The 27,949-nt window shown below is 43.5% G+C and overlaps 1 protein-coding gene across 1 annotated transcript; it reads right to left on the reverse strand.

The window, feature by feature from the left end:
- Positions 1–1,840: 1,840 nt before the first annotated feature.
- On the reverse strand, positions 1,841–27,584 carry LOC117047874 (calcium-activated chloride channel regulator 2-like). Its single transcript, XM_033151101.1, has 15 exons — positions 27,502–27,584; positions 27,035–27,173; positions 21,210–21,347; positions 18,642–18,792; positions 17,505–17,613; positions 16,684–16,852; positions 15,410–15,637; positions 14,380–14,607; positions 12,683–12,860; positions 12,379–12,485; positions 9,561–9,782; positions 6,982–7,252; positions 6,259–6,429; positions 4,543–4,779; positions 1,841–2,503 (listed from the first exon to the last, which is right to left on the reverse strand). Exons 1-15 carry the CDS (start codon positions 27,582–27,584, stop codon positions 2,076–2,078), a joined length of 2,859 nt encoding a protein of 952 aa, XP_033006992.1. The 3' UTR covers positions 1,841–2,075.
- Between the last annotated feature and the right edge of the window lie 365 nt (positions 27,585–27,949).

The raw sequence follows: 27,949 nt of genomic DNA on the forward strand, positions 1-27,949 counted from the left end.
TTTGAAATTCAAGGGCACTTTGCCAGCCTCGACGGAGCAGAAATCTTGAGGAGAAATGAGCACTGCAGATCTCGTGTCCCTCAAGAGAGCAGAGTTGGAAGGGGAATCACTAACTGCAGTCATAGGAGTCCGTGGCTGCTGAGGGATGCATTGTTGTTTGTCTTGGGACAACATCTTCTGGAGGAGGGTGGCCTGCAAGCTATTGGCTAGTCTAGAGTCACCTGTTCTGTGACTCTAGCAATGTCTGCAGCAGGATTCCTCAACCTCGGCCCTCCAGCTCCAGGTGTTTTGAGAGTATAATTCCCATCATCCCTGACCACTTGTCCTGCTAAAGAGATTCTGATTTCAGAGTTTAATAGGAATAGGAATAGGAATAATTTATTATTGGCCAAGTACATTTTCCAACATACTTGGAATTTGTTTCGGCTACATTGCAATGTAAACATACAGACACTGTTCCTCTCACAATACAAAGAAGCAAAGAAACCCCACCCATAATTTACCTCCCCTTAAGCTATACAGCTACGAATTTAACAATTTAATGGCACGAGGGAAAAAACTATTCTTGTGCCTGGCCAATTTTGTATATGAAGTCCTGTAGCGACGTCCAGATGGAAGTAAATCAAGCAGATGATGACCGGGATGTAAAGGAGCTGCTACAATTCTCTCTGCTCTCTTCCTAACTCGGGTAGCATAAATTGTCTCTATTGAAGGCAAGCTAACACCAATTACCCTTTCTGCAATTCTTACAGCTCGTTGGAGCCTTTTCTTGTCTCTCTTGGAGGCTGTACCATACCAAGCTGTTATAGAATTACAGAGAACAGTTTCAATGATGCCTCTGTAGAATTGGATCAACACTTCCTGGGACAATTTAAATTTCCTTAGTTGACGCAGGAAATACAGTTAATCTTTACTAACCACATGCAAAAAAAAAAAGAAGCCAAGTTGTGTCTTCTAATTTGTATATAAGACAGTAAAAGGGTACATATATTTCCCTTCTTCCTCTATAGTTAAGAAATGGATGTAAAAGAAGGCAAAAATAGATTGGCCTGTATAATTCCACATTCTTTTGTAACAATGGCCAACCAGATGCCAATGGGAAGATGAGCACAGCAGCACCGTCTTGCTCATGTTCCCCAGTTATTCAGCAGGAAGCTGCCTTGTCTACTGAGTGAAGATGCAAAATATTAAAACCTTTCCTCATAGGAGAGTTGATCCAGCTTCATTTGGCTTGCCTTTTTCCAAATCTTTTCCGTTTAATTTTTTGGCATCTGGAACGGTGTACCATATTCCAAGTGTGTTCATGTCATAGATTTCTATAAATATCATATCAGCAATTTTATTTGTGTGCCCAGGCGGAGACCCCCCCCCCCAGCTCCGAGAGACGACCAGAAGGAATAATGACTCGTGACAACGTGTCATAGAATTTAAAATTGGCAACAACTTTATTAAACCTTTCAGATGTAGGAAGACCTTGGGCTTAGGCACTGGGCATGTATCCCTCCCAGCCCCCCAGCCCCCAGCCAGGGGAACTGGGGCTCCTCAGGGTGAATGGGATATGGGAGGGTGCACAGCAAGACGCTTGTGTACACAGGCTGCCCACCCCATATCCCCGCAATGCAGGGGAGTTCACTGACAGCCTTTCATCGCTAGTGACTCCCATTTTACAAACCCCTTTAAGAGGGAACCCTGAAGCATGGTTGCTGCCGGCTCCAGCTCCTATTTAAGCAAATGACTCCACCTCCCTGTGGAACTGATTGGGTAACTGAGGTTTGGCAGGAACCTCCAATGACTAACACAGGGAGGCAGGCCAGCCCAACCAGCGAGTGGGTCCCACGTGGGCCAAGGTGCTGCGCGCGGTCCCGCAAAGAGCGGCCACAAAGGAAGGCGTGAGTGCTCAATTCGGTCCCTAATTATCACTAAACATAGATTTCTCTCTTCCCCCGCCCCCACTGCTGCCACACACTGGGTCAATGTTTCCATTGAGCTACCCACCATAATCCCAATATCTCTTTCCTGGTTACGTCATATTTGCACATAGTAATTACCGGCATCACTTCAAAAGAAGAAAACACCTAAACTGCCAATGCTGAATCTGAATCTGATAGTACGACTTCATCCATGGCTACTTTCTTCTTTTTCTTCGAAGTCCATAGAATGGCGCTTAGAATAAGGCAAGAAGCAACCAGCGACAGCCCCCCACACGTTGTCAGGATGACTGCTAAGGCACCATACTTGGCAGGAGCAATGTGAGTAGCCTTCCCAGGAATAATAAGTGCTTGGGCTATGTTGGAGAGGTCAGAGTACAAGAAAGACTTGTCCACTGTGCGGACACCCATGTAAATTAGGGTGACGTTTGCCGAGGCTTCTGGTTTAAACACAAACATTTCCTTGGAACCTGCTGGCTGAGGTGCCAAGCTGGAGGTATTAATGGGTACAGCGTTTTCAAATTCTTCCCTCAGTTCCAGAGAACTTTCGCTTATTCTCACTTCATATCTTGCAGCTGGGGAAAAAACAACCAAGATAACAAAAAGCTATAAAGCATTGCTTTTTTCCTGCAGTTGCCTGGGAGTAACAAGATTCAACACTTTTCACCCCAAGCTATTGCCTATTTACAGGAAAGTGCCCACAGAACTACAGCCTTAGCCAACCAAAATAAGAAGACAATACTACCAAACAGGATATAATTAGCAAGAAACAATGGTTTCAGTCTAAAGAAACCAAGGGCATTTTTACCATTGTCAGCACTCAGAGGCAGATACAAATTTGCATCTGAATTAACATGCGGGCAAGTGGGTCATGCAACAAAACATTATACTATGCAGTGTGCTGCTACCCTCTTTCACTCTGGAGCCCCCACAAACTGTCAGCATACCCAGTCCTTAAAAGTTTGTTTTGGGGTTTCCCAATTTTTTAAAAATAATAATAATAATAATCATCATCATCATCATCATCTGCAAATATTGGGGTTTTCTCAAGCCTGTTGATAGAGCCATTGCGTGGACAGACGGAGTCCCCCAAACCCCAGGCGACCCCTGAACGGAATAATGACACAAGACAATGTGCTATGGGATTAAAATTGGCCACAAGTTTATTAAGATTCAGATGTAGGGAGACCTTGGCTCAGGCATTGGGCATTTATCCTTCCCAGCCCCCAGCCGGGGATCTGGGAAACCGCAGGGTTATCCAGAATGTCTGGGGATTGGGCTAGCTCTGGAGAACATATGTTAAAGCAGATAGCCCGCCCCCCATTTTGCCGCCACTGGTGGGGGAGAACAATGACAACCTCTCGGCGTATGGTCAATGCCTCCCCCAATACCCCTTTAACGGGGAACCCTGTTATCGCCACCACACTGGGGGCGTGGAGTCACCGCCCCCCGCCCCCCCGACTGCTGCTTCCTGGTAAGCTACACTCTCTATTGTGTGGGCTGGGTAGTCCCTCCCCTTACCTGGCCAATCCCTTGGCTACACCTCCCCCAGGTGAGATTTGACAGTCAGCTGGGTAGGCGGAAACCCCAGGTATCCCTTCTGGGGGAGGGTGCAGCCAGCCAGCCGAACTACCAGGTGTCGCCCAGGAATTCAGGGGGTTATGCGCGACCACGCAAATGTCACCCCCTATTTTAATGTGAGGAGCGGTCATTCTGACTACATCAGCAAGGCATTCCTATCTGGATGGCTCAGTTGGTTAGAGCATGGTGCTGTTAACGCCAAGGTTGCTGGTTTGATCCCCTTATGGAACAGTTGCATATTCCTGTAATGCAGAGGTGTTTGACTAGATGATCATCAGGGTCCCTTCCAACTCTATGATTCTATGATTCTAAATGTTGTTCTCTGCCAAAAGCACACAAGATATCTCTTTTATCCATGGGCAGCAGAACTGGACAAGTGTATAAAAGCATGCAGAGCAACTGATCCACAAACTGAGACTACTGGGGCAAAACTACTGCAGTAAAGAGTAGGTTTAATTAAGAGAGGAACATCACCAGCACTTGCTATGATGATATTTAATAAGGAACAAACAAGGAAGGAATTGTTTGGTTTCTGGTTTCCCTTTACAAATAGGATTTCCAGAGTCCAAGTTATGGCAGAGATGTACAGAGGGTCGTTTTGAACTGGAATTCTGTTTTACTTATATTTATGGGTCTCAAAAGCATATATATTCAAAGCTCAGTGCACATCCACTATGGATTTGCTTGCAGATTTTATCAACATAGTTTAAAACAGTGTTTCCCAAACTTGGGTCTCCAGTTGTTTTTGGATTACAGTTCCTATCATCCCTGACTACTTGCTAGCTATGTGTGATGGGAGTTGTAGTCCAAAAACAGCTGGAGACCCAAGTTTGGGAAACACTGGTGGTTGTTTTTTGGGGTTGTTGTTGTTGTTGCTCTCCCCAGAGTGGCTGGGGAGACCCGGCCAGATGGGCGGGGTATAAATAATAAATTATTAAATTATTATTATTATTATTATTATTATTATTATTATTAAACACCCTACTTTTAGCCAGTTTTCATTAGCAAAGAAAATAAGAAATACTGAACCTACCTTGTCCCTGGTCAAAGTCATCCCCTGGAGCTGTCCAGGTTAAAACAATCTTGTCTTCTTCTGTTCTTGCATCCAAATCTGTAATTTTGCATGGTGGGAACACATCCTTATAGGGGCCAGTGGGAACTCCAGATATGGTGAAAGCACTTCCAGCAGCTATTCTGCTGAAGCCCCCAGAGCTGATGTGTGTATCTTCACTACTCATCAGTGGTCTCGGTGCATTCATCTGGATTGTACCTATGCCACACCAAAATAAACAAATACACAAAAGACCAGCTGAGCATGCTTCCAACGAACTAGCGACTAATAGACTTTGGGTCAAGTAGGCCAGAAAGGAAATAAACAACCTGACAGTAATGGGTTCCTATCTCATTGGTAGAACCCGTGTTTTCCATGGAGAAACCCACAGGTTCTGTGTAAGGTAACAGCTTTGGGGGTGCCCAGTAGCGTGGCACATGGTGGGTTAGAGCAATGGTTTTGCTGCTGCAGGGCTGGAGTGAGGCTGAGACCTCATGGCTGCAATGGAGGGGAGTGCTGGATTGGTTCGGAGGACGGACAGCGGGCCACTGATGGTCCCTGTGATGTAACCACGCAATCCTGACCTTGCTGCTACCCTGCCCCAGCCAGGTTAGCCATTGTGATGCCCGTGGCTCTATCCCTGGAAAGCCCTTGCTAGTCAGTAGCAGCAATAAGCATCTCCATTCCTTCTAATACCAAGTTTGGTACCTTCTAATACCAAGTTTCCTATCAGCTTGGAAGCAAAATGGGGCTACCCCAACATAGAAGCTATGGCCTCCTTCATATTATGGAGGCTCACCAAGTATGTAACAATATATGTGCTTGCAATTTTTATTTTTATTTTTATTTTTATTAAGCTGATAAAAAACCAAAGTGCTGAAAGAAGAACCTATGTATGTCCAATGACATCTACAGAATGATGAGGGTGATTTGGCCACAGAATGCTGAGGGTGTCAGCTTTTGGGGGGGGGGGGAAAGAGAAGTGGAAGGAAAAGAAAATAGCCTGTCTGAGACCTTAACAGGCTTCATCATCCTTCAGAGAGTATAACTGGGTTGGGCAGAAAGGAGAGCTCAGCATGATGAAGCTACAAAACACAGTATGAAGGTTGAATGTTTCTAGGATGCATGCATCTAGAAATATTTCATCCCAATGGACCATTCATGTAAATTGCTCAAATATGAGCTTGGATCTGTGTATCGAGTTTTTTAAAAACTAGATTCAGCTTTCTGTGAAGTACAGTCAATATAGCCTGGTGAGAGTTTTCCACAAGATTATGATGAGAATTCAAAGAACCAGCCTGTGGGCATGAAATAGTTGTCTCCCTAAATATTTCTATAGCGGTGCTTGTGCAAAGTAGTACTTCTTCTCGCTGAAGATGTAATAGAAGAGTAGAAGAACTAGAGTTTGGATTTGATATCCCACTTTATCACTACCCGGAGGAGTCTCAAAGCGGCTAACATTCTCCTTTCTCTTCCTCCTCCACAACAAACACTCTTGAGGTGAGTGGGGCTGAGAGACCTCAAAGAAGTGTGACTACCCCAAGGTCACCCAGCAGCTGCATGTGGAGGAGCGGAGATGCGAACCTGGTTCACCAGATTACGAGTCTACCGTTCTTAACCACTACACCACACTGAGAACACCTCAGGTAAACAAGTGCTCGAGAGCATGGTTTGGCAACTGACATCCCAAAGCCTTACCATTTGTTATGTAACCAGGAATATACATTGCAGGGCTCCAGAGCATTGCAGGGTATGGGCTAATCGACTGGTTGTCCCTCTGGACGCGAACTTTCAAGCTATATCTTCCGTTTCTCGTGAAAGAAAAGAGGTATTTAGAATACACACCATCGTTTTTGATCGTATCTGCACCTGCAGCAGCGAGGGAATACAAACACAAAAAGTGTTTAATCTGCTTTGGAAAAATCCTCTTAGTCTGCACTTGAATCAGCCAGTTTCGGCCAACCCACAAAAAACCCCTAAAATATAATCTTGTTTAAGTAATGGTGAAAAGTACCACCAAGCCTGCAATTCTATACATATTTACTTGACGGTAAGCCTTATTGGACACACTTCTTACTTCATACCCCATTGTATTCCATTGTCATTCAACTCATATACAACTGATTTACCTTCTGGACAAATTGGATTATAACTGTCATTCATATTTTGCACTTCTCCAAATTTTCCAATGCAATTCTCAGTCAAAAACCTTACCCAAATGTGTTTAAAATATGTATTTTAGGATAAAGTACATTTTTTTGCAATAAAATACACATTTTCCAACTTAAACACACATTTTTTTCCTATGGATTTTTTTTAAAAAAAATTGATGCGCAAACAGGACAGGAATCTTACTTGAAGCAGATTGATCCATTCATCGGCTATAACTAAAAGAAATAAACTTATAAAGACATATGTTACCTGCACCATTGTCAAAAAGGTCCAAGATAATTGGATCTCCACTCTCTGGCTCAATAATGGCAGTCACATTTGCACCAAGAATGGGAGAGAAGCCTTGATTCACCTGTGCGTACACAATCATTGGGCTTGGGTAGGCGTTTGTATCTTTATTTGTGTGGGTTCTCACAGTGATGGTAGACACGTCAGACTTTACGGCTCGCGAGGTCACGGTCATTGTGAGGACTTCAGGGAACCCACGAGAGTTAGTGAGCATGTATGTCCAATCCCCAGCCTGAAAAACAAATTTATATATGCTCAAAAGCATTCAGCCTAAATAGATTTTTTTTATTGGGTTTTATAAACAATAATAATGCTGTACAAATAAGTACACCAAGTTTTCTCATGCCGCTTGTATATCACAAAAACAGCATATTAAATGTAGGAAAATATCTACAACAGATGTTTCATTATTAGTTGTCAATGTATAAGTTCTTGGTTCATGAATTGGTTTAAACAATTAGTGTTTTTTTTTTATAAGAATTTATTGACCTTTTTCTTATAACAACATATACCCACACCCACACCTACAATTAAACAAATACAAAACAAATACACTGATAAAACAAATACAAACAGTGTCAAGTTTTCTTGTTGCATCTTTTCTTTAAAAAGAAAATTTCTATTTCCATATCTTGACCATTGACTTCCCCTGCCCTTTCTCCTTCGAGTTCATATCCTTAATCTATTTTATAACCATTTCTCCTGAAATTCAAATTCAATTATATAGTTACACACAATTATATATTCAACATTTAACTAACAATGCATCATCATAGTAATATCTCATCATAATTCTTCTTCCATTAAAATCTTCACCAATCATTTATATCATATCTATCTCTTCTATCCTTTAAACTGCTGCTAATAACATAGTGACTCAAAATATCTCCTTTCATATTCAAACAGAAAATAAAACAGAAAGATTGTTGACAGTATTCACCCTCCGATTTCAAAATTCCATGACAGGCTACTTCAAATTTTACTTAGTGTTTCACCCCACACCCCCTCTGTCCATTATTCTTCTCCTGGTGGCATCAACACTGAATTTCCCTGTAGCTTCCCTCTCCAAGCGTCCACAGATCCAGGCACAGTCCAAAACTCTCCTTGCCACGAGCTCCAGGATGTCCATCTCATCGTCTCTCAGCTTCTCCGGTTCTTTGTGACATTCCTTTTCTTCTTGTAAAAACCATAATTCTCTGTCCCTGGCCCCCGAGCTCACACCTCGGGGACTGGATATAACAAATCTTACCGTCGCCTTGGGACTGCCACCCCCAAAAGGCGAGTTTCTTCTCCGAAGTAGCTCACTCATTTCTCTCCATCTTTCCAGACATCTTCTCAGCTCTTTGGCAAGACTTTCTTCCAAAGTGTTAAAAGTTTTAATAGCCTCCTCTGTGGGCAGTTGGTTCTCTTTCAGACCCCCACACAAGACTTTGACTTTCCTGTACAGCAGTTCCACCTTCAAAGCAGTGAGCCTCTGTTCGTCCGTTAGTCCAGAGTTCAGTACCAGTTCAAGGACGAAGCCCAGCATACTGGTAGAGGGGGAGGAAGTGGGTATCAGATTTCTACTCCTGCCTCTCTGTTCGTCGCCATTTTCCTAAACTGGAGCGCAGATACCGCAACTTTAAATGGAGATATTTTCCACTAATTTGCTTCCCAAGAAAAAAGTTTGCCAGTCTCATGTATCAATTTTAAATACATTGAAACAGTTCTGTAGCAGCAGTTACTCAAATTGGTTGGCTTCTTTAACTCGAAGGGAAGAAGGCAGGCTGCCTTTCTCCTTCCCCCCGGATCGTTCCAAAAGCTCAATTTCTGGTCAAATTAATTACTCACGACCACCGGGTTCCTTTGGCTCCATTCTTCAAAGGTAGAACTAAGACGCTCACCGCGGGCTTTGTCGCCGCATTTGCATCCCGGTTGGGGCATATCCCCGTAAGCCCGGCTCCGTTGTCCCTTCACCCCCACTCCCCCTTTACAGGGGGGGCAAGGGAAGGGTTCGGAGCCTCCGTGGGCGCAGCCGGGGAGCCCAGGGTGCGGGACGCTCTTCCCGCACCCCAACCGGAGCCCCGCTTTGCGGTTGCGGGGCTCCTAACCCCCGGGATGGATCGGGCGCCTCGCAGCCGAAGCAGCCCCGACCACCCGCTATGGCGTCGCCAGCCGGAAGTCTGGTTTAAACAATTAGAAAGCAGAAGGGGGGAAGGAAAAGGGGGTAAAGGGGGAGAGTGGGGTGTGGCGAGTGGGGTGGGGTCAGGTGGTTATGCTTCTATTATTCCACTTAGTGTGTGTGAGGGGTTGTGTCAGCGTTGCTTGTGTGGGTTCTCTTCCTATTCACTTGATGTATTTCCTTGGTGGTGAGAGACGTTGGGTGTGGCTTAAGGTGTGGTTGGTTGTCTTTGGTTGGCTGTAGTGAGAATTGTTTTTGTATGTGAGTGGGTTGTGAGTGTGTATTTATGAATCAGGTTAGCCAGATTGATCCGTATGCTTTTTCCATCCAAAGGCAAGTCCCCGATAGAAAAAAACTGAAGGGAACAATTCACGGTTACCTCAGCAATCTCCGGAATCTGCAGGCGAGCTGTGTGCAAAAGTGGATCGACATCAAATTCCCCATTTGTATAGTGTTTTCCTCTAGGGCCACGGAGAACGATATCGGGTTCCTTTGCCAGCCACGTCACTACGAAAAATGTGTCGTTTCCTACAGTGCTGTCAATAATCGTCGACCTTTCAATCTGACCATTGCCCTTCACCCTTTCAACCGCGCTTTCAATCTGTACAAAACCAGAATAATGATAACTTCCCGTTTGCTTTAACATATCCTCTTTCGTCACGTAGCAATTTAAAGCAAGTCCCAGTTGAAATATTCCATTTGGCACACATCGTAATGATTATTTATCACATTTAAAAACGCTATGGGTGACTAGCAATTAAAACAAATTAACAAAGCCAGATAGGGGCACAGAAATCCCCTGAAACGAAACAACCGTATCAGAAATCCACACCTTTACCACAACAGCCATGTTACAAAAATACTTTCTTTGCTCACTCTGGCAGATGATTACTATGGCAATAAGCAGTTAAACAGTAAGCAGTTAAATTCCTTCTGGATTCTCCCCACCCCACCCCCCACCCCACCCCCAAAAAGACAGCACATATCATAAACCAGCACTTCAACCCTCATTAATTTCAATGGAATGGAATATTCATACTTGTGTTCAGGATTGCAGCCTTGATTGTTATTCTTCCCTGTGCTTAGTGAGGACCTGTACTGAAGATGCCAAATGAACTCTCCCTGAGGAGAGGGGTGTATTTCGTGTTCTCGTTTTTGTATTTTTACGTTGCGAACCACCCTGTGATCTTCGGATGAAGGGCGGTATCCAAATTTAATAAATAATAAGAACAATGAATGGGAGGTGGACAAGAGTACCCTTGCCCAGCCGCCATCCCTTTCAATGGATCATGCCTAGGAGGAGATTCTGGAGGACTCTGCCCACTGAACAGGGGCAATGCAGTGTAGTGGGATGCAGGTGGTGCTGTGGTCTAAACCACTGAGCCTCTTGGGTTTGCCAGTTCAAATCCCTATGATGGGGTGAGCTCCCGTTGCTCTGTCCCAGCTCCTGCCAACCTAGCAGTTCGAAAGCACACCAGTGCAAGTAGATAAATAGGTACTGCTCTGGCGGGAAGGTAAACGGTGTTTCCGTGTGCACTGGCTTCCATCACAGTGTTCCGTTGTGGCAGAAGCAGTTTAGTTATGCTGGCTACATGACCTGGAAAAGCTTTCTGTGGACAAACGCCGGCTCCCTCGGCCTGAAATGAGCGCTGCATAACATAGTTGCCTTTGACTGGACTTAACCGTCCAGGCTCCTTTACCCTTTACCTTCTATAGGCCCTTTTGTAACTTGCCATGGGCTGCATCAACAAGCAGAGCAAGTATGTTCAAAATTAAGTTGATAACTAAGTAAACTGAGCTATTAAGGTAAGTTGTAAGATTTGCACATTTCAAGCAGGAATGACAAAGGGCCAAATTAAACATGTCACCACAGTTTGCTTGGATTTAAAAAAACAACATGAATATCTGGTTCTGCGGAAGGAGCTGGTCGGGACAGTGCGATGGGAAATTAGTGAACTGAGAGGAAAGGAAGGTGTAACCCTTTTAGAGCAGTGGGTGTGACTCTGGAACACTTTCATTGTGTTTTCTATGCTTAAAGTAGTTTTTTATGCTTCAAGTAGAAGGTACCTTTGAACTGGTGGACCTGGGAAAGATGATTATCGCAAAGAAACTTGCTTCTCCCTCAATTTTTTTTTTAAAAAATAAATGTTTTTTTGTTCTGGGTGTTGTTACTTTTTTTAATGCTGTGATGAATAGATAAATGGATAAATTGTGCATATACTGCTTTAATTTATCCACACACACCCCAAAAGATACATATCCCACCTGAAACATAGATAAAGGTAAAGGGACCCCTGACCATTAGGTCCAGACGTGTCCAACTCTGGGGTTGCGGTGCTCATCTCGCATTACTGGCCGAGGGAGCTGGCGTACAGCTTCCGGGTCATGTGGCCAGCATGACAAAGCCGCTTCTGGCGAACCAGAGCAGCGCACGGAAACGCCGTTTACCTTCCCGCCAGAGTGGTACCTATTTATCTACTTGCACTTTGACGTGCTTTCGAACTGCTAGGTGGGCAGGAGCTGGGACCGACCAATGGGAGCTCACCCTGCCACGGGGATTCGAACCACCGACCTTCTGATCGGCAAGCCCTAGGCTCAGTGGTTCAACCCACAGCGCCACCCGCTGAAACATAGAGAGAGGCAAAACTGAGAGCTGAGCTAGCAATCAATTGCTTGCAATGCCACAATGCCATTCAAACTGTACAGCCTGAGGCAATTAAGCTCACAGTGCAACTCACTGCATGCATACCTCAGCTCAGTCAGTAGAGCATGAGACACTTAATCTCAGGGCCATGGGTTCAAGTCCCACACTGGGTGAAAGATTCCTGCATTGCAAGGAGTTGGACAGAATGATCTTTGTGGCCGCTTCCAAATCTATGGCTCTAAGACCCTCTTTTTTTTTTTACATCTGCCTTCTTCCCAATATGCCCTCGATTGACTAATCCAAGTCAGTCCAAGCAGTCATATCAAATTCAAATTATACAAAATTTGAGATAAAAGTCTAGAGCTGCAGTATGAGAAATAAGGGGCACCCGTTCTATTTTATCAAACTAAAATTGTGTTCTAAAATAAGGGATTGTGAATGTGTCAGCTCCAGAGCTGCTTTCTCCATGCCGCCTTTTAAAATGTATTCATCTTATTATGTAAAACAGCCTTCCTTAGAAAGCAAGACATGCAGTATCTACACATGAACAGACCTGGACAGGCTGGTGGCTGGTATCTCCATCACTTGCTACAATGGCACTGAAGACATCTATTAGGCTATTTGAATCTTGTCTATCAGTGACAAAAAAACTCAGGCCCCCTGAAAAAGAGAGTACAAGGAGATATCTTTAAAGTTGAATAAAATATCAGCTTCGTTTGACTAGGTTATTATTTCAGAGATTAATGCAGCTGTCCAGACTTTGGCTCGCACTGAATTTTTCTTTGAAATATTCTTGTTTATTTTGTGAGCAACAACTACAAAGGGGGTTTGCTGTTTGCTAAAGCAGACAGTCTTACCTGTCATTTTGCCCAGTTGTTCCAGTTCTTGGGATGCAGATTGCCCCAGAGCGATGGTATGAACGATTAAGCCAGCGTCGATGACATCAGAGAGACACTTGCTAAGTGAGCTGCCATCTCCACTGGTCAGTAAGATGATTTCAGAACCAGAAACACTTTCATCATGTTTTTTAATTTCCTGGAAGCAAATACTTAACCATTAATATGAAGGGTACTCGGTAAATTATCTTGGCAAAGAAAATCTCACAAGAGACTCCTTAATATTTCACTGTATTGCTGTGATTCATATCCACAGGACTAAAGTCATGTATTTCCAGAGATTTGTATACTGAACAACTTTGAGGAAAAATAAGGCAACGAAAAGCATCCATTTCTTTGATGGTTTTAATGGTTGTGAGGGTTTTGTGGAATTGTTGTTTTTATAAATGTTGTGGACAGCCTTGAGGACATCAGCAATGGGAGCAGGGGAGGAAGTAAATCTAAAAAATTAACTATGAAATAAATAAATAATAATAATATCCGCCATGTCTAGCCTTATGCTCATCACTTACTTATCTCAGCCTTGGTATTCCTAATTTGCAAAATAAGAGTATTTAACAATAGGACTCAATTGACTCAAGCCACTGTTTTGCCCTGGCTCTCAGGTTTTTAGGGGAGGAAATCTTCGAGCCTAAAGTCAGCCTACTTCTGACATAGCAGATGCTGAGGGAGAGGCAATTTATTATTGTAGGTACAGAACTTCACCCTCATCAACCTATGTTGTTGGTTTTTTTCAGGTGGTTTTATTGTGCTGCTGTTGTTGCTCAAGCCCTGCTTGTAAGCTTCCCACAGGCATCTGTGAGAACAGAATGCAGGATTAAATGAGTCACTGGCCTGACCCAGCAAGATCTTCTGTCTTCTTATTTATTTTGTTGCAATCTTACATGCTGTCTACTCCCTTGCTGTATTTTTAAGGAAGTGCGTGTCAACCCAGAAATTAAGTCCTATGAAGACCGGGTGCATCTTATTAAGTTCCATGTATACAGGTGAAACTCGAAAAATTAGAATATTGTGGAAAGGTTCATTTCTTTCAGTAATTCAACTTAAAAGGTGAAACTAATATATGAGATAGATCCATGACATGCAAAGCGAGATAAGTCAAGCCTTTATTTGTTATAATTGTGATGATTATGGCGTACAGCTGATGAGAACCCCAAATTAACAATTTCAACTTTGGGGCTTTCATCAGCTGCACACCACAATCATCACAATTATAACAAGCAAAGGCTTGACATATCTCGCTTTGCATGTCATGAGTCTATCTCATATATTAAACTCCAGTAGCTAATGAAAACAATTGCTTACATAAATGGACTTTTCCACGATATTCTAATTTTTCGAGTTTCACCTGTAAAACACTGCAACCTAAACAAGGATTATGAGTCTGAGCACTTAACGTGTAGCTCATTTCGGTTTAATTTTTATTCCGTTTTAAGTTTTCTGTTTTTCCTTCTGTATCCCGATTTGCTGTCTCTTGTTAGCTAGATAGATGACCTTTCCAAAGTCTTTTCTTTTCAATTGCATTCGGAAGTTCTGTTCAAAAACACTGAGTGACTACACAATTGCCCCGCAAGAATTGTTCCAGTTCCTGCTCCAAAAACCCAAATGTTCCTATGAGCCGAAATGTGGCAAGAGAGGCAATAATAAATAGGACTCGCCTGCAGCGCCAGCTGTAAACCCGTGCAAACATTTGCTCCATCACCGTATGAAGCAACTGGCAAGTTGGAAGCAAGCTGCTTCCGTATATCAGCACTCGTTATTTGGCGGATCTGAGATTTTACTTCCGCTCCTTCACTGAACGTAACGATCCCAACGTAGGAGTTCTCTTCCACTATTTGCAGCAGATATACTTCTACTGCCTGACGCATCCGAATGATTCGATGGTTCTGTAGGAGGTAAAATATCAACTGTTATTCATTCACCCACAAATAATAATGCAACATGTTTTCCGGAAACAATATCAGGCAGGGTATACTGCATGTTCAAGAATTCTCTTACAACCAGAAAATCTGCATGTGGTTCTCCAAACAGAAGACTGTCTTGGGGGAGAAAGAAAGAGGTATCATTAAAAGTTTATTCTTCTTCTTGATAATGCAAGAGATTAGGATAGAATGGAAGAACAATAGCCCCATCTCTCTCCCCAACCACAAGATGTCTATGACAAAAGTGACTCTCACTAAACGTAAATGAACTGTGAAAAAGACCATGAACTGAAAGTAGAGATGATAGATGTGCCTTTCCCTGTTTATGTTTGTTTTGTAATACAAAAAAAAAAACTTTAATAAAAACTATTTTTATATTTTCCGGCACTTACCTGACACCAGTGATCTTTAATAAACTCTATAATTGATAGCATTTTTGAAAACAAAAGCAAAGGAATTTCAGTTTCAGAGCAGGTGTTCATTTTTGCCTCAAAAGAGTAAGACCAGGGGTCAGCAAACTTTTTCAGCAGGAGGCCAGTCCACTGTCCCTCAGACCTTGTGGGGGGGCCGGACTATATTGGGTGTGTGTGTGAACAAATTCCTATGCCCCACAAATAACCCAGAGATGCATTTTAAATAAAACCACACATTCTACTCATGTAAAAACACGCTGATTCCCAGACCGTCCGCGGGCTGGATTTAGAAGATGATTGGGCCAGATCCGGGCCCCGGGCCTTAGTTTGCCTACCCATGAGTAAGACCTTACCTCATCCATGCTGCTGGAAAAATCCAAGACTAAACAGATCACTCTGTCTGTCGCTTGTAACAGTGTGAAGGTTGGGGGCAAAGGTCTGTTGTTGCTGGTCAGAGGTATATCGGATTTAAAGTCATCAGAGCTCATAATGACATCCCATGTGCTCTTGTAACTGCACATCCTGTTCTGGGCGTTGAGAGCTTCAGCGTTATGGTTGCTTGAGTCACAGAATTCAAACACCTGAAAACAGAAAACAGCAAGAGAGTTCTGGGAACCACAATTAAGATGGATATTGACAAGCTGGAACGTTTACAGAGGATCGCCATCTTCAAATATCTTAAGGGCTGTCACATGGAAGATGGAGCAAGCTTGTTTTCTCCTGCTCTGGAGGGTAGGACTCAAAGCAATGGCTTCAAGTTACAAGGAAGAAGATTCCAACCAAACATCAGGAATAACTTTCTGACAGTAAGAGATGTTTGATGGGGGAACTGACTCCCTCGGGAGGTTGTGCACTAAGAGTGCTGTTCAGACACTCCTTCTCTGGAGGTTTTTAAGCATGGGTTGGATGGCCATCTTTTAGGGATGCTTTTGTTGAGATTCCGGCATCACAGTGGGTTGGACTAGATGACCCCTGGGTCCCTTCCATCTCTACAATTCTATGATTGTGTGAAACACTTGCAGAAAGCATCTCCATTAGTAACTACAGAAATCCCCGACACACAAGGGCTTAGAGAGAAAGGCTTCCAGCTCCGAGAGTGCTGTTTCCATCCCATCTTCTTCTGGAAACAAACAATTGTGAATGACAAAAACAGATTATGAGCAATACGTACAAGAACATCACCTAAACACCTGGGAAGATATAAGCCCCCTTTTCTACATGCAACCTTCAGCCACTGATCCTTCAGATGCTGCTGGACTCCAACCACCCCCAGCCAGCATGGCCAATGGTCAGAGATGTGGGAGATGATGATGATGATGAAGAAGAAGAAGAAGAGGAGGAGTTTGGATTTGATATCCCACTTTATCACTACCCGAAGGAGTCTCAAAGCGGCTAACATTCTCCTTTCCCTTCCTCCCCCACAACAAACACTCTGTGAGGTGAGTGGGGCTGAGAGACTTCAGAGAAGTGTGACTAGCTGCATGTGGAGGAGCGGGGAAGTGAACCCGGTTCACCAGATTACAAGTTCACCGCTCTTAACCACTACACCACATCTGGGGGGACCACAGTTTACCCATCCCTGAGGTACAGGTAACGTCATGTACGATCTCTCTCGAACTGTACTTACAGAAGATAAGCTTTGCATGTACATTATGGAAGACGATGCATTTTGTTCCTTGTCATGTATAAAAGTGCACCCTTCTTTTAAGAGTCCTGTTGCCTGATCAATGACACAGCTGCCTTCGGTGCAGGATTCTTTCTCACAGACATAAATTCCAGTTAGGTCAGAAGAACACCTAGGAATAGGCACAAGGCAATCAGGACATGAACATATTGTGCTCCCCAAGGGAGTGTGAGTGCAAAAGAAAATGAACGTTTAAACCTTTAAAGAAGCATGAAGCATGAAACAGGTAGTTTTTATTCTGGAAAAAAAAGCAAACCTGTGGCTGCGGCTGCATCAGCCTTTACAAAAAAAGAGCACAGTTAGAGGTGATATATTTGGTGGAACATTGAATTGGCATTATATGTAAGTGAGTTGTCTTACGCCCACAATTCTTGTCATTGTTTATGGTTTGTATTGAATGAAGTTATTACAAGCACGCTATGTACAATTCAGAGTTCCTTTTTTGGGCCGACCAGAAGAAGATTCACGAAACAGAGGTTGAAATCCAGGCATCTTGTTGTCGGGATCGCACCATCACAACTATATACAGAGAGAATCGCTCTCATGGACTTAATTCGGGAATATTCGAACTGTTTGGCTGAGATACTGAATGGCACATGTCATTATTATTTTGGCATTGTAGATATTATTTAAGATTCCATGCAATAGAAGGTGTTGAAATGCCACACATTATTGATAATGTGTTTTTTGCAAACTATATACAGAGTTGTTTAGTTTGAAATTGTATACACACACACACACCCCTGCACGTACACAAGTTTTACCTGGTGGCTTTCACCTGGTTTTGACTCGATATGTAGAAAGGCTTTTCACTGTCATATTCATCAAATACCCCCCACCGAAGGTGGGCCCACTCGTGGACGAAAAGCCTGCCTGTAGAAATAAAAGCACGGAAATCGCATTGCGACATTTGGTAGTAATCTAACACAGGCCCATAGCAGCAAATGCTACAGAGCAGGTAGTGTTGCAGGAAAGGGGATTGTGTCCTTGACTTGTAAGACAGGAGGAGTTCAAGTTCCTGTACTGACACCCTAACTGGTTGAGCCTCCCACAAAAGCTGAATCTGCGAGGTTCCCAAACACAAAGCAGGTCCTGAGACCCTTAAACAGTCACTCTTTAAATTGTGGGTCATTGCAGGGAACCCCAATGACATTTTTTTCCTGGCTATCAATTGCAGTGAAACCCCCACCCCAGTTAGGATGCCTATTGCAGCTTACGAAATGCAGCTGTCCAAGTGTCTTAAGGCTGCCAATGGCACCAGTTTGTGCCAATTTCAGCAGCTGACACCTTCCCAACTTTGTCAGTGCCTTTATCGCAAGAGAATATTTTGGAGAATTTCAAATATTTTCCTGGCACCACAGCAATCGAGAGATAATACAGTTTCCTCTAGCAAACAGAGTATGCCGTTTAATAAATTTCCTTTAAAAAACAAGCAAACCACTAGGGTGCTTTTAATCAATTATTTTCCCCCATTATCTGAAAAGTAATATGTAGGGCCACACACATGATACTCTATGTCCCAATTCAAATGAGGGGCTTCTGGTTTCAAGATTCAACAACCAGTACTTTATTTCTGTTTTTAAAATGTTTTTGGGAGGACCAGTTCCCTTGTGTTGACATTGAATGTTATCTATAGGTGGATTAATCATACTGGCATATGGCATTATATATATATATATATATATATATATATATATATATATATATATATATATAATTTTACAGTGTGATAAAGGTTTATTAAAAACTAAAAAGAGGCATGTATGAAGACACCATTACTGCTAATTATTAAATATATTCTTTGTTATTTATGATGCAGATGTGAGATTTAAATTTGTACTTTTTTAAAACATAAAAGGTAACGGAAGAAGAAAGATAATAATTATTTGTTTAGGATTTACCGTGTGGTCCATAGATTCCAACTGAATCATTATTTACCAGGAAACCAGAGGTGAAATGTATGTATTTTCCCTTTTCTCCACACCCTCCATATTGCAATGTGTATGGATCGTGTCCATGTTTCCAATAAGGAGGAGCAACAATGACATCTGCCTAAAATGAAAGTTTTGTTTAATGAGTGGATTTTGAATAGGTACGCTTATTAATGACTGACAAAAGCAGGACTTCAGTCCAACAATTACTAACATGTCATAGCCAGATTTCGTAATACTCTTCCCCCCACCCCCCAAACAGACATGCTGGAATACAGTAAACATGTTTTTGAATTGCAAAAGTACTAAACTGCACCCTTTTTGACAGTGGAATCTTATGCATGCCTGCTCAAAAATAAGACCCAATCAGTTCAATGTGGTTTACTCCCAGAGAAACGTGAAGAGGAATGAAGTCTCAACATAAGTCCTATTGCTTGTTAAGTAATGATGGTGTTATGTATTGAAGTTCTCACCCTAGGCCACTAGGGGTGTGTGTATATAGTTCATTCTGCTGCAGTTTTCACTCAGGTCAGCATATGCAAAAGAGGGATTGTAAAGTGACGTTCAGGGATTGGTTAACTACAGAAAGTTGTTACTATTGCTTTGTAGCTGAGTTCTATATAAGCAGGCTGCTGAGGCCTTCAGCTCACTTCTGTTCCAGCCTGAGAATAAACAAGAGCTGTTTGGAAATCACTGTGTCGTCTGCTGTGTGCACCCACAACTTAACAGACGGGGTGCCAACTATAGGGGGCTTTGGGTGCCTGAGGCTGAGCACCCACAACACCCACACCACAGGGCCCCCCCACAACTTTCAAGGTCTCACAAGGCCTCGGACAGCATCTCTGAGGCCTCAGAGGTGCCACCGGAAATCAGGTTCTGAGGCGGGGGGAGGGCATGCATGACATCATAACGTCACCTACACTGGGCACCCATAACCTGGGACCCAAGTTGGCTCCCCTGATTAATGATAGCATCAACACAGCTGGAATTTAAAAGCTGGAATGTATGAAGAAGCACACAAATGCACTGTGGGTGTTGGCAGTAAGTAACTACTGTATTAGCTGTACTTACCACATGGTCAGAAATAACCTGCTCTTTGTGCTACAAGATTTGTTCTGAGCAAATCTTGAAACGACTTTATACATTATGTTCCCCCCCCCATAAATAAAGTGGCTTTGTGATTCACTCACTATGCAAGCGAATAAACTCATAGGACGGGATATGCTATTCATTCAATTAGTAAAATTTAAACGCCACTTGATTGTAAAAGCCCTCAGAGCGGTTTATGAAGAAGAATAAAACAATGGGATAATCAGCAAAAACAGTAAAAATGCAACTTCTCAAAACAAAGATAATTAAAATCAATGATAAGCTAAAAACCAGATTAAAGCACATGTCAAGATTATACATATCTGGATATGCTTGGCCAGACAAAAAGGTACATTTATTATATGCATGCCTGTAGCAAACCAGAACCTATTAGGATCAGAACAATCTTGGGAATTTTGGATCCAACTAACGTTTACATTTAAAAAAGCCCAAGTCCTACTAACAGAGCATCCAAAGTTACTGAAACACGAGGAGTGCTGCACCCCATAGTCGCCTTTGACTGAATTTAACTGTCCAGGGGTCCTTTACCTTTACCTTTTACATTTACTGTGTACAGCAACTATTTTAATTGGAGGCAGATGGATGGAAGAAATGAGGAATAGCAGGCCCAGGTTGTGGCAGTGGCCCAAAGGGCTATAATGAATGTGATAATGTGAACCTCTATAAATCCTTGAATATGTTTCTATAGAGAAGTTATGGTAACCTGTTGCTTCAATTACAGGTGGGTAGCCGTGTTGGTCTGCCATAGTCGAAACAAAATAGAAAATTCTTTTCAGTAGCACCTTAGAGACCAACTGTGTTTGTTCTTGGTATGAGCTTTCGTGTATCTGAAGAAGTGTGCATGCACACGAAAGCTCATACCAAGAACAAACACAGTTGGTCTCTAAGGTGCTACTGAAAAGAATTTTCTATTTTGTTTCGACTGTTGCTTCAAGAAACTGATGATTTGGCAAGATGCCATCCCCACTGGGATAGAAAAACAAGCAAATACGTCAATCACAAAGCTGCAGCTCATAAGCTAGAACATAATTTGATACATGGTGCAAATGGCTACACGTAACACAGGTTCCCAACATGCATACTAAGAAAATGTAACAGATTATTGAGAATCAAGGTTTATTTAGCAATGCTTATTGCGCTTGCGTATTAAACTAAGAATGAGGTAATGTTGTACATGCGTACTAAACTAGAATGAGGTAATGATGAACATGATTGGTTAAATTGAAATCCTTTGTATGAAATGTTAAAATACCTCTGCCCGGACTTTTGGGCGGGGTTGCAGGTTTGCAAAAAGATTCGACTGTAACCTATTGCATTGCAATAAATAACAATGGACTCCTAGCTCCTCTTGTCTCTGAGTTTTATTGGCCTAACTCAGAAGATAGGTCATTCTGGGCCTGCAACCAGGTCACTGCCCTTAAAGCTTACCTTTGTGTACGCCTCTTGCTTTGGCTTTGCGTAAGTGTTTCTTTCCCATGTTGCAGGTATTAAAATTTTGACACTCCCAAAATGAACCCTTCCTTGTGTAGCATTGAACAAGTAGAAAGAAGCCTCAGTAATCATTTCCTAATAAGAGAACGAAATGATAGGAAAGTGGATTAGCAAGAATCATTAGTTCATGCAAGGAGGAAAGTGTAAACTCATAAATCATTATGCAATCGTCCAGTCAGACTGGAATGAAGCTTCCGAGGGTGGGGAATGGAACAGTGATTTGAGAAATAGTGAAGATTAAGTTAACCCAGAAATTCTTAATTAATAATTTGTCCTATTCAGTGCTATTTTTCTAGAAAAAGAGGTCCCGAAGTTAGGAATGGTTTAAAGACCCCAAATGGCATGAAGCTGGCTTGCGAAACAACACATTAAATGGCGGTGTTTTATAACAAAGTACGGGATACATAATGCATGTTGGATGATTTAAAAAAAATCCCAGCACTGGAAGTGCAAGGAGTGTACAGCAAACACAGACTAAAACAACCCATAATGAGCAGCTGCAGGGCTGAGGGAGGCAGGAGAAATGCCAGGAAATGGCTTGGTAGTGATATGTGCATTCCTGAAATGCTTTGCTGCTTAATGAAAACATTTTATGATAACTGAAAAGTGGCAAACCTTTCCCCCCATCCTCATGGCTAAAGGTGAAGCTTTCATGCTTCAAACTGCATAGAAATTCTGCCACAGAGAGCCAGGACACAAGGACTATTTTATAAATTTCACAACGCTTTCAAAGCAGTAGCTTTCATGCAGCAGATTCGTGAAGCCAGATTCGAAACACACACTGCACACAGCTTGTCTGGACAATTATAATTGCCTTCATAATTTCACAACTGTAAACATGGGCTGAAGCAGCAAAAACAACCGGCTTCTGTTGCGGCAGACTCACTCGCATTAAAACTAGACCTCTCCAGGCCACTCCTTAAATTCACCATCTTAATAGAATGTTTCAAGCACCAGTGTCGATATGGCATGTCCATTCTACTAGGAAATCCAAAGGGATTTCCAACCAAGCTTGCCATTATCATGAAACATTTGGATTCACACGCATTCTTGAGCCGAGGGAACACAAATCTGTTCTCCTCACAATAAATATTGCTAATTCTAGAAGCATTCTGTACAGTGTGGTCCTATGCATATGTTTACTCTTTCTTAAGATTTATTTATTGTCATTGTCCGTATATACACAGTATACACAACAACGAAAATCAAACACCCAAAGACCGGATTTACCATACACATTTGCACATATCTCCAACACTCTCATCCTTATTAAAACATAATCTATTAAAACATAACATAATCCAGAGTATAACATAACCTATTAAAAGCATAGCATAACCTAAGAGCCTGTCTCATTCCCTACTACTCACTGCTTACTATTACTTACTACTGACCCTGAGATCATTATTAAGTGCAATCAAAGCTCTTGGATAGAAACTATTCAGAAGGCGTGTGGTTCGAGGACTTGATCCGATGGGGTTGACTTCTTAGTAAGTGTGTTCAGGACTGCATTCTTAACTACTCCTTTGCGGCCCTTCCTTGACACATTGTCTGAAAGCGGTTGGAGGATGGATGGAGGTTAATGGATTGGGGTTGAATCCCGACAAGACAGAAATACTGTTTTGGGGGAGGCCGGGGGGGCAAGCAGTTGTGGGGGACTCCCTGGTCCTGAATGGGGTAACTTTGCCCCTGAAGGACCAGGTGCGCAGCCTGGGAGTCATTTTGGACTCACAGATGTCCATGGATGTGCAGGTCAATTCTACGTCTAGGGCAGCTGTCTACCAGCTCCATCTGGTACGCAGGCTGAGACCCTACCTGCCCGCAGACTGTCTCATCAGAGTGATGCCTGCTCTGGTTATCTCCCGCTTGGACTACTGCAATGTGCTCTATGTGGGGCTACCCTTGAAGGTGACTCGGAAACTACAACTAATCCAGACATGTGGCAGCTAGACTGGTGACTGGGAGAGGCGGCCGGGACCATATAACACTGGTACTCAAGGATCTACACTGGCTCCTAGTGCATTTCTGAGCACTTCAAAGTGTTGGTTGCTGACCTTTAAAGCCCTAAACATTCTGGACCCTGTATCCCTGAAGGAGCATCTCCACCCCTACCGTTCTGCCTGGACACTGAGGTCCAGCTCCGAGAGCTTCTGGTGGTTCCCTCACTGCAAGAACTGAAGCTACAGGGAACCAAGGAGAGGGCTTTCTCGGCAGTGGAGCCCTCTCTGTGGAACACTCTCCCTTCAATTGTCAAGGAGATAAGAACTACACAACTTTTAGAAGACATCTGAAGGCAGCGCGTCTCGAGAAGTTTTTAATGTTTGATGTTTCATTGTGTGTGTGTTTTTTCTGGTAGCCACCCAGAGTGGCTGGGGCAATCCAGCCATATGGGTGGGGTATAATATTATATTATTATTATTATTATTATTATTATTATTATTATTATTATTTATGTGGATTGCTATAGTTGCTAAACAGCAATGCTAGAAGAGATTGGAATAAAAGCAATCATTTCACCAGTTAGGAGGAAGGCATTGCCATGGGCGCAGGGGATACGTGGGGAAACACTTTGCATTTCTCATCTCACTGACAATAGATTTATCAGCATCCAAGGATCACAGACTATGACTTCCTGAAAATGTAAGTAGGGTTACAAGTCCCTGCCTGTCTGGAACCAGTTACACCAGGGAAGGAGCAAGGAGGGAGGAGTGGAGCAGGAAGTTGTAGGAGCTGAACAAACAAGCCAAGGGAAGTAACACGTAGTTTGCAGAGCCCTGGGCAGGTATATCCAATGACCTTTCTCACCCAGATCCAGAAGATCTGGTGGATTCTGAAAGAGGTGCAACTTCATAATTTTCAGGATGCGCTGCAGTGAAGCCTGCCACAGAAACTCCCTTAACTCCTGACCGCTGGAAGCAGAGACCAGATCCAGTCCAGATGTACAACAAAAAAGAGAGGGAAGGGAACACTTCCAGATTTTTAGGGGATCAGGATCCCAAACATTATTCTTTACACACACACACACACACACACACACACACACACACACACACACACACATATATATATATATATATATATATATATATATATATATATATGTATATTCTGAATTTAAGATTACCGTTCAGTTTTTGGCAGCTATTTGGCAGGCAGAAATGGTTCATCGCCTTCAGCTTTTTCAAATGGGCAGGCATAGCCACGTATTGGACTATCTGCCAGCAAAGCAGCTAGAAGCCAGGGCAAAGCCCGAGGGTCCTAAATAAATTGAGGAAACCACCACCCTCTGTGGATAAGCCAAGCCCAATTTACTGTGTGTTGCTTAGAAGGAGATTAAAGCCAAGACAAGACTGCACTAATGGATCCCTGACAGATTTGGCTAAATATACTTTGCATGCTGTTAAAACCTGTGAGTTAATCCAGAGGTGGAAAAGAGGTGGTGACAAGATGACAAGGTTGTTGTTGAAATGACACTTTATGGGGGAAGGGAATGTTTCAGTAAGAATAGCAAGAAATATTAGAGCTGCGGTACCAGTGAGTTGTCTGGGAACACCTACTGCTGCAGACTTACTAAAGCTAAAAGGGGCTGACCCTCACCAGTCATTATTATTTAAATAAGTGCCATTAGTGTGCATGCTGCTGTATAAAATAAAAGATAATAGGTCTCTTTCAGGAGAAGGTGACCCTCTCTAAGATTTGACCTAGGGGGAAGCAACAGGGGCAGCTGTCATGTGCATAAAATACTAATACTAATAATAATAATAATAATAATAATAATAATCAAAAACAACAGACTTTGAAAGATTATTATCCCTGCCTTCTTTCCCCCTCTCTCTCCGCCCAACCTCATAATGCCCATGACAGCAGCATCTCACACCGAATGCAACAGAATTGTAGAGTTGGAAGGGATCCCCAAGGGTCATCTAGTCCAACCCCGTGCAATGCAGGAATCTCAGCTAAAGCATCCGTGACATTAAAAAAAAAAAAGTCTTGCAGCACCTTAAAAACTTCAAGCCTTAGACTCACTGGCAGGTTTTGAATGAACATACATAATTTTTTTATTAGTAGAACATGAATAAACACGGAAATGATATGTACAATTTTATAACATGCAGAAACAATATAAATCAATCAGAAAAGGAGCTGAGGGAAGTCCGAGTGGGTGGGAAAGGGAGAGGGAGAGGGAGAGGGAGGGGAGGGTGGAAAGGGGGGTAAAATGTAATTGGTTGTTTTGATAAATTGTATTGATTTAAAATTTTCTCAATATTTTTTTAAAAAAAGACTTCAAGCCTAATCATGTCTTACTCATAAGTAAGTCCCCGTCAATTCAGCTACTGAAGGTAATGGGGCCCTTTATATGTCCAGCTGTCCTTTGTCAACAACAAATTGCCGCTGTTTTTTGTGTTGAATATATGCTTTTTGGTAATTTACAGACCTAATGGGGGTGTGGCTAAGCTATAGCTTGTTTAGCCTATATGTAAATCCTGCACTGAGCCCCCTTCCAATGCTTGATCCTGAGCAGCAACCGTCCTTCGGAGAGGGAGCTGCCTTCTGCCTTAGGTTCCAACTGCATTTATTGAGACTAAAGTAGCTGTTTACGAACTATGCGCCCAAAGTCAGCATCAGCGGAAGCCAACAGGACCATTCTGTAGCGCCTGGTGTGTATACTCGTTAAAGCAACATTAGGCAGAATAAGAGCTGTTGACGGTGACACCTTGGATCAGGCATCCCCAAACTCGGACCTCCAGGTGTTTTGGGACTACAGATTCCATCATCCCTGACCACTGGTCCTGTTAGCTAGGGATCATGGGAGTTGTAGTCCCAAAACATCTGGAGGGCCGAGTTTGGGGCTGCCTGCCTTGGATAGATGGAGGGAGATGCTTCCTCCCCCAATGCCAGATTAATGAAAGGATGCAAAGAAGCAGGCAGTGGACCTTTGTTCTTTCAGAGAAAGGGGAACCTCCTTGGGATTCCACACTTTCCTCCTTGAACACTTTGGATCTGATCAATACGAGGGTAGCTGTAGCTCTTGCTGACCATGGAAATGGGAAAAATACTTTGCAAAAGGCGCAGAGGAACAAATGTGTTCAGAGGAAACACCGAATGTTTGTGGAAAGATGCCTCGACGGGCAGCCACGGAACAGAATTTTAAAGAACAGGTGCATCAATACATTTTGCGTTAAGGTGCAAAGGGAGATCTATGCAACACCACGAGCACCGTGACCAACTCCATTAAGGCGAGGGAGGAATGTGCAACTGGTGGATTTCACATAGAAAAAAAAATCCCCTTGAACGCAATTAAACCATTGAGAGTCGCGGAATTGGCAAAACAACCTGCCACCCTTTTATAGCATTAGAGTTGTGCTTTTCAAACAAAATATTTGCACCCTGCAACTGAAGACTCGTGCGGAGTTCAGAAGACAGGGAGACAACAGAAGCATCTTCCGTGTGCCGCTGGTAACTAGGAGGGGCAGGGACAGGCAAACTCTGAAGCACTAAGGCGCAAAAGGCAATCCAGGTGGCGATACATAACCGCAACGCAGAAGGTGTGCGTGATGCCAAGGTGGTAAAATGACAATCGCAGGCAGGCAGAGCCATCAGGACTGGGCTGCGATGTCTGCATTGTGGGGTAGGGGTGGGGGTTGGACTGGATGACCCTGCGGCTGCGGGGTTCCTTCCCCCTCGGCCGCTTCCCATCACCAGTTGCGCGAAGGGTCCATTGGCAACAACGCCGGTTGCCTCCTCCTCCCTTCATCTTTTACCTTAAGGCTGGAGACGATTTTCGGATCTTGGGGGACAGAGGGGTGAATGGCGACTAGCAGCCCCTGGTAAGCGCTGCCCTTCAGAGTCGCGGCGGTGGACACCCCCTCCGAGGAGCTGCAGGAGGGCGCGACCCACGCTCAGCCCCAGCAGCCCCACGGGGCCGGCCCCCCCGCGTCGCTTTTTCTGTCCATCCTTTTCTGGAGGAGCACGTCGGAAGTCCGCAGCGCTTCCCTCGCGGAAGACAACAACGCGCGCGCGGCAGGTTTTGTTGCAGCTGCGCGCAAAGATCTGGAGATTGCAAAAACGAGGCGCGTCGTACGGAGACGGGATTTGTGTTTTGTGGTTTTTGGTTTTTTTTGTCTTCCCCTCCCCCGCGGGCTCTTCGGATTTCTTCATCTTCTCTCACTTCAGCTGCTTCTTCGAGATCGGGAAAATGAAGAGTTCTCTTGCGCGTGGGTTGTTTTACCTTTCAGACGGGACGCAACTTCTTTCTGAAATCGCAGCCCTCACCACAAGTTGCGCTCGCTTCTCCCGGAAAAAGTCGGGCATGGTAGCGCAAAGAAAGCTGATCGCTCGGGTATGTGCTCTCTGACTGGACGGCCTTAAAGCAGATAGTTCCCTAGCGAGGGTGGGAAGCGAGGAACTCGCATCTTCCTGGCACCTTGGCAGCTGTAATACCACCACGTCGAGCAGATTTACTTATATTTAAACACTTTAATCGGCCTTTTGGGCGGCGTTATCCCAGGTGGCTTTTACCATCAGAATGCATAAACGTAGCATGAGTGGCAGTACAGTATATGTATAGATTGTGGACTTCCCTTCCTTGGAGGTTTTTAAGCAGAGGTTGGATGGCCATCTGTCGTGGATTTTTGTATTGCAGGGGGCTGGACTAGATGACTCTTGGGGTCCCTTCC

Source organism: Lacerta agilis, chromosome 6 (assembly GCF_009819535.1).
Source record: "Lacerta agilis isolate rLacAgi1 chromosome 6, rLacAgi1.pri, whole genome shotgun sequence".
Lineage (NCBI taxonomy): Eukaryota > Metazoa > Chordata > Lepidosauria > Squamata > Lacertidae > Lacerta > Lacerta agilis.